General features: G+C 38.6%; 1 protein-coding gene across 1 annotated transcript in view; it reads left to right on the top strand.

Annotated features, from left to right (window-relative positions):
- The window catches only part of SNX15 (sorting nexin 15), a 338349-nt gene extending 331534 nt beyond the window's left edge, over positions 1-6815 (top strand). Inside the window, exon 7 of the mRNA XM_044075364.1 lies at positions 6316-6815. Coding sequence (XP_043931299.1) covers positions 6316-6815 — 500 coding nt within the window. The remainder of the gene's footprint in view (positions 1-6315) is intronic.
- The last annotated feature ends 704 nt before the right edge of the window (positions 6816-7519 follow it).

Here is a 7519-nt window from a genome sequence, read left to right as displayed (position 1 = left end):
AAAAAGGAAGAAGAAAAAAGGTAACCGGTTGTCTTGTATTGTGAGCCTGAGAAAAGGGCATTATGTAATAGAAAAACTACAGTGTTGTCACCTTGAGAATTTTCTCTTCATATCCACTCCTCTTAAAAGACCTAGGGAACTGGATTCTTCTAAGGATCAGGATTCTGGGGGAAGAGTTCATAGCTTGCTCTTCTCAAATCCCTTCCCCCTTGGATTGTGGTTCAGAGGAAGATGATTCTATTAGTCCAGATTCTCTTTTAGAGGATCTGTCTTTTGGGGAAACTGTTACCTATATGATGGAATTCTTTAAGTGGCATTTCTCTCAAGTTTCTGATATCCTGAAAAGGTAGTTTAAGCAGAAACAAAACAGTATCTCAGGCCGTAAAGGTCCCGTACGAACAAAAAAAATCAGAGAAACGAAAAATAAACAAGTCCAGGACCAGACACTGCTTCCAAGATACCAAAACTTTAATAAAACAAACTTAAAAAATGGTTAGCGCTTTCATGCCTTAGTACACACTTCCAACAGGAAAACACATACCCTTTTTATAACAGCATTAATCAATCAGTGATGCAATTTATGATCTTTAAGCAAGGGTTTTAAGGCTACAGACCCTTTCAGACATGGATACTTATGTGCCTGTAGCAGCATTATCCAGCTAGCTTCAGCTTTCTCTGCATGAGAGAGACACTGCAGGTGCAGTTAACTATTGACAAGACCGCTGTTCAAATCTTGGCTAGCTACAGGCCCCCAAGTTTGACTCAAGATGCCCCCTCTGCATATGTGGACCTCCTCGAACCCTTTACCCTGATCCTGGGCGATTTAACTACCCAAACATAGATTGGAAGAGCTGCTTATACCAGAACACAAATGCCCAGAGATTACTTGATTTTTGTCAGTGCAAATGCCTTGGAACAGTTAGTCGATACCCCTCACAAGAGGTGATGATGTCTTGGACTTGGTATTAACCAATATGATTAACCACTGCAGCATCCCTACAGTATCACCCTCCCTGGTAAGATCTGACCATAAAACGGTCACTTTCAAAGTTACTATCTCCCCCAACCCCCCTGTAGCTAGTGTCGAATGAAAAAACTTCTCCAAAGCTGATTACAACTTTCTGAGAGATAGTATAAACAACTTCACAGCCCCCGCCCCCTCTGTAGAAACTGGCACCAGTGTCAAATCGACACCAAAGTACTATACGAGCATTTATATAGATGCATAGAATCAGGAATACTCCGCAAGGAAGAGTAAACCTGTCTGGTGGACATCTATAATAAATAAACTCTATAGCAAACGGAAAAATTGCTGTCCGGGACCAAGAAGGAGCAGGTGCTTAATTGGAAGCAATCTCTCCTTAACCTGAACAAGCAAATAAGAGCACTAGTGAAATCCTCCAAAGCAAACTTTGTCTAAATTGGCCACATCTACTAGAGACAATTATAAGGCCTTCTTCATATATGTCCGCAGTCTCAAAGGAAGCACCCAGACCTGCTCAGAACTGGTGGTCAAGGACACTGCATGCACAAATAGCGTAGATGTAGCCAACTTGCTGGCTGACAGATTCAGCGAAAACTTCACCCCATTGTTCTCCCCATCAGTAAATCAGGACATCCCCAGTACCTGTCCCCCTCCCCTTATCTCTAGGGAACAGGTCATCACTGCCCTGTCAAAGGCAAAAAATATATCCTCCATAGGACCCGATAACATCTCAAGTTGCATCCTACATGAACTTAGGCAGGAACTTGCAAAACCATTAGGTGCCATATTCAAACAAAGCTCGAGTACTATGTTAAAAAAGAGAACTTGTTTGGTAAGGTAGGTTAAAGCTTACATCACCCACTGGTCTGAACGAATGTGTGTCACTCAAACCTATACTCAAAGAAAAGGCTGCTATTATTGGTTAGGTAGGTTTTTATTAGGTAGTGCATTTTTTTATAATATTTTCATCCAACTTTTATATTTATGACTGTATGTTTAAATGTTTAATTACTTAATTGATGAACAGGAAATTAGTAAGGGTATTTAAAGATGTGTTGTGATTGTACTTGTTATCTGAAGAAGTGTCTCTGTTGGGATGAAAGCGCTTTTCTTGGTTGGTGTTATTTTAAATAAATTGTTGGAGCTGTTTGATCGTGGCTGGAATACTTCCTTTACTGCATTGCAAAGCCTGAGTACTGGCTTCGTCCCAGCTGAGTGGAGGACAGCTACTGTCATCCCTCTGCACAAAGGTGGAGCGTCCACCGATCCGGGAAATTATAGTGCCACCAGCTTAACTAGCTTGATCTGCAAGGCTATGTAACCGATTATCATGGACCTCATTAACAGGGACTTTGGCACCCTTCAAATACTTGATCCCACAAAGTTTGGCTTCATCAGGTGGAGGTCATGTCTGTTAAATTTGGTTGACTGCTTTGAGACAGTCACCAAAGCCAAGGACGAGGGGAAGACTGTGCACACACTGCCTACCTTGACCTGGCCAAAGCCTTCAACACTATTCCCCACTCAGGCATAATCGATAAACCCTATCAATTAGGCATTGATCCGTATGTTACCAGATGGGAAACAAACTGGCTCACTGATGGAACCCACCTAGTCAACGTAAGGGAGGTCACCTCAAGTAGTAGACCCATAACAACCGACGTACCCCAAGGATCGGTTTTGGGGCCTGTCTTATTTGGAATATACTTTTCTGAGGTTCGGGCCAAAATGAATGGGCTATGGCGGACCACGTTTGCAGATGATTGCAAGCTGGGAGCTCTCCTCAATTCCCCTAGTGATGTGGACATCCTCCAAGAGGGTCTCACCCAAACAAATGGTTGGTGCCAGAATCATGGCTTCAAGCTGAATACCAAAAAATACATCATCATCCCCTTTGGGGGAGAGTGACATCCCCCACAAATGATCACATTAATAACAATACCCCAAGCATGCAGTCAGTCGTGAGGGATTTGGGCATCCAGGTTGATAGCAACTTGACTTTTGACCACCATGTTGTTTCCACTGTACAGAAAGCTTTCTACATGGCCCACCTTATAAGAAAGGGTATTTCATCCATGGACAAGGTCATAATATCCCTGTATGCTTCCCTTATAAGGCCCATTATTGAGTACAATGCCCCTTTTGGCATGTACCTTGCAAAGCACATACAGCACCTGGAGACACCACAGAGGTTCCTCACGGGCCTCAAACATCTATCCTACACTGACAGGCTAAAAGCCCTGTCTCTCTACTCAGTTTCATACAAACTCCTCAGAGGTGACTTCTGTCTGGCATATAAAGTAATATCAGACTCTACCTTGATGGGACTGCTGCATGTCCACAAGTCAAGCTTCACTCGAGTAACCCGTACACACAATCGCAACCTGGTCTGTGACATCAGTAAGATTTGTTGGTGGGACAGATTGTGTCCCAGAGACTCCCCCATCTGTGGAATAGACTCCCTCTCCATGTCAGACAGAGTTACTTCATTATCCCTTTTTAAGCACAACCTGGATAACTGAATGGGAAACAGAAAATACACCCCTGGGATTACACATGTGTCCCTGCTGGACTGGGGCATCAGGTGCTGACTTGGCTAAACTCTTGGCTAGGCTTATAGGGCCTCAGGGCCAATAGCCTAGTAATTTCCTATGATCCTATGAACTATCAGGGCCAATAGCCTAGTAATTTCCTATGATAAAAAATCAACCATAGGAACTGGGATACTGCAACAATTTATTCTTCCGGTACCTTAGCTAAATGCCTTCAAAGGAATAATCACAGAAACAGTTGCTGCATCTTATATACTATGCATCACATCAATAAATTAATCAATTAATCAATTACAAAAAGTTAAATAGAATCCACAAAGTTAAGAAGACCATACATATAGAAATAGCATACAGGAAAAATACCTAGATAAGCAACATCAAAAAACAGTCATAAAATAAATATGTAGAATTCTGATAATGATTAAATAGTAAGATTCATTTCTAAATTCAAACCCCTTGGTTTTTGGGTACCAAATTTCAAAATGAATCTGCTTTCCAAATTCAACAAATTTTGCAAAAAATTACCAGCATTGTGCAAATTAGGTTTAGCTAGAGCACAAAAAAATAAAGAATCCATCATACCATTATGAACTGTATTAAAATGTTCGGAAATCGGACTGTCCATCCTAACATTACGAACATCACCCATGTGTTCCAAAATACGTATTTTTAATTGACGTTTAGTTTGGCCTATGTAATACTTGGGTGGAACACATCCACAGACAACAATGTACACTACCCAACACGACTTACAATTGTAATTATTACTGGCAGTATATTTAACCCCATTAATATTACCGCCTGATAAGTTTTTAACTTTTGAACAGACTTTACATTTACCACACTTAGACATGCCATATGACAAAGTGACACTATCAGAACTAACAAAATCATGAAACTCATACTTAGTTTCAAAATTTCCTTTAGGTTAGCATACCTTCCATAAGATAAAGAAACATGATTGGGAAATAAATGGCCTATGTCCTCATTTTTATAAACAATTGGCCATAGAAAGTCTACAATACCTTTTAAAACTACTGAAAAAGAAGAATATTTCGTGACATAAAATATATTCTCACTACTAACACACAAATCCTCATTATGTCTAATGCTTTTATCAAAAACTTTTGATGCCTTGTTCTCTTTCCTATTTGGATTTAATAATCTGTCACAACTTTTCTTAATAAGACTTTCTGAATAGCCTCTAGATATAAGTCTATTTTTAACATTCTCAAATTCTAACTCCAAGAAAGTATTTTCAGAGGTATGTTCCAGGATACTAAACAAAAACACTAAAGCAGCAAAATAAGGAAAATTAAGAAACACAAACTTGAAAATGCATTAGCTAAGCATGTAGAACATCACCCAGACCACCACTTTAAATTTATTGTAATTGACCAAGCTAACTTTAAATTACGGGGTGGACCAGTTGAACTTAGATTAGAAGAACTGGAACTAACATGGCAGATCAGATTGAATGCCTATATGTACCCAGGGCTTAACGAAGGGTGTAGTATCAGTAGTTTATTAAAACTAAAGAGTCTGGTCCGTTAGTATTGCGTTGAGTGAATAGCGGACCTTTATAGTTGTTATTTTTGATATTTTTGATGTTGTGCTCATTGTGTACAGTCACGACTGTTTTTATAATATTTGTATTTTATAGTCTAGTATTTTTTAGGATGATTATTCCTTTTGACTAACCAGTGTTTGATTGTGTATATATATATTTTTAAAAATGGGTGTCAACTTTTGTTCCTTGTGGTTTTCTTATCCAATTGATTGGTTAATTGATGTTTTTATGTTCTTATTTAAGTGGAGTATTGTAAATTGCAATTTGTCTGAAGAAGTTTGTGTTATTCATAAACGAAAAGCGCTTAATCTAAACTACACTTTGTTCGTGCCTTCCTTATTTTGCTGCTTTAGTGTTTTTGTTTAGTAGTTTGTTTGCCTGCAGTTTACTATGTTCCAGGATACGTTTAAACTCCCCAAATGGAAGTGCCTCTATTAAATGTGCAGGATGTGCACTGGTTGCATGTAAAAATTGTTTGAGGCTGTATCCTTCCTAAAAGGTCTAAACTGAACTCGTTCCTGCTGATCTACATACAGCAAAATGTCCAAAAACTGAATTTTATGTGTATTCACAGTATACGTAAATTCCAAACCAAATTTATTTTGATGAAGACTAACCACAAATTGGTCAAATTCTGATATATCTCCCTTACAAATAAAAATTAAATCATCAATATATCTATGGTAAGAAACAACTTTTCTCTGAAAAAATTCTAACGTATACAGGAAATTATTAATCTCAAAGTATGACATGAATAAGATGGCATAAGTAGGGGCAAAATTAGCTCCCATTGCAGTCCCCTCTATCTGAAGGAATATTTTTTGCTCAAACAAAAAATAAGTGCAAACTCCAAAAGTAAAATAATAAATGAAGTACGTGGACCCTCTCCCAAGATTTTACTAATAGCTTCCAAACCAAATTTTGTCCTAATACTGGTATATAGAGCCTTCACGTCAACAGTAGCCCAATAATAACTCTTATCCCATTTAAAGTTTTTAATCATTTCGCAATACTGATTAGTATTGCTAATATGAGAAGTTAAGTTCTTCAGTTCTTTTTTTAGAATACTATCTAAAAATATGTCTACATGTTCCAAGAAGCCTCCACAACAAGACACAATGGGGCGACCAGGAGGGTCTTGCAAATTTTTATGTATTTTTGGTAATGCATAAAACGTAATGGATTTTTGTTTGCCAACTTGGCTAAAGAAAGGGATGACAAGTTGGCTCGATTTGATCCGTGGACTGTATCTGGTAATAACACTTTTGACAAAAAGTTTGAAGATTTGAAAAGACTTAGAATCAAGGAGACTTCTTTGTTTTATGACATACGTTTGTTGGAAAAATATGTTGAACTGTCCATTACACCTAGAGGGCTAAGGATTGATAAACTTCCTGCTTTCAAGTTTTCAGAGGACAAAAGTGATTATTTGGAAGAATGGAAGGCGGTATCGTTACAGTGTACTCTCAGCTGGATAAAGATCCTGATTAAACGTAACCGGAGAAGCTTAGGGTTAATCCAAGCACAGATTGCGGAAGGTGAGGCCAGTTTATCCAATGAATACCCTAATACAGCATTCATTACGGCCATAAAAGACATTAATGATGAAGTTTCTAAAGTCGAATGCAATGTCATTGTGAGGAAAAAGAAAAAACTCAACAGGGATGTCAGCGATTTTAAAGAATTTGGTCTACTCCTGGCAGCGTAAACGGAGAAATGGTGTGTTCCAAATGAGAGGTGCGGAAGGAAGTTCACGAAGTGACCGGGACTCTTCAGTTTCATCGTCGGATACAGCTGCAAGTAAAAAAAAGTGTTTCCTTTGAGAGAGTGGATGTTATGGATGATACTGGTGTGCCCTCGGAGACAGAAGAACAAGGTAGAAGGAATTTTCGTCAGGGATTTAAACGCAAGTCGTGACAAAAGGGTCGTAATAGAAGGTACTGATTCTGATATTGAAGTCGATATTGGGACTGCTTCTTTTTCTACTGGTGAACGCCATAGTTTTGGCGTTTCTGTAGAATCTGTTTTCAACACTATGCACATTGTTAATCTAAGCGACTTTGTTGTTACATCTGACATGCTATTGGTGCTGAATAGGGGCAGTAAATTTGTCCCCACTAAAGTACCAGCGCTTTCAGACCTTTTAATAGATGTTAAGCGCTTTTGTAGGAAGCTCTATTTAAAAGTATATTTTGAAGTTAAGAGCATTCCTAACAATTTGTGTTTGGAAAGTGATGCTTTTGTTGCAAGCGTTGATACGGGTATGGATAACACTATTTCTTCTTTTGATTCTGATGAACTTTCTGTCTTATATGATCCTTTAATGGATCTTTCCTTGCATGATTTTAATACTGAGGGGTTTGGAATCCATGATTTGGATGATTTTGTTATGGGTGACTCTGATTCTATTGT

This window comes from Protopterus annectens, chromosome 6.part1, assembly GCF_019279795.1.
Source record: "Protopterus annectens isolate FY-2018-M chromosome 6.part1, PAN1.0, whole genome shotgun sequence".
Taxonomy (NCBI): Eukaryota; Metazoa; Chordata; order Ceratodontiformes; family Protopteridae; genus Protopterus; species Protopterus annectens.
The sequence above is the reverse complement of the archived record's forward strand: the minus strand, read 5'-3'. Positions and strand labels throughout refer to the sequence as shown.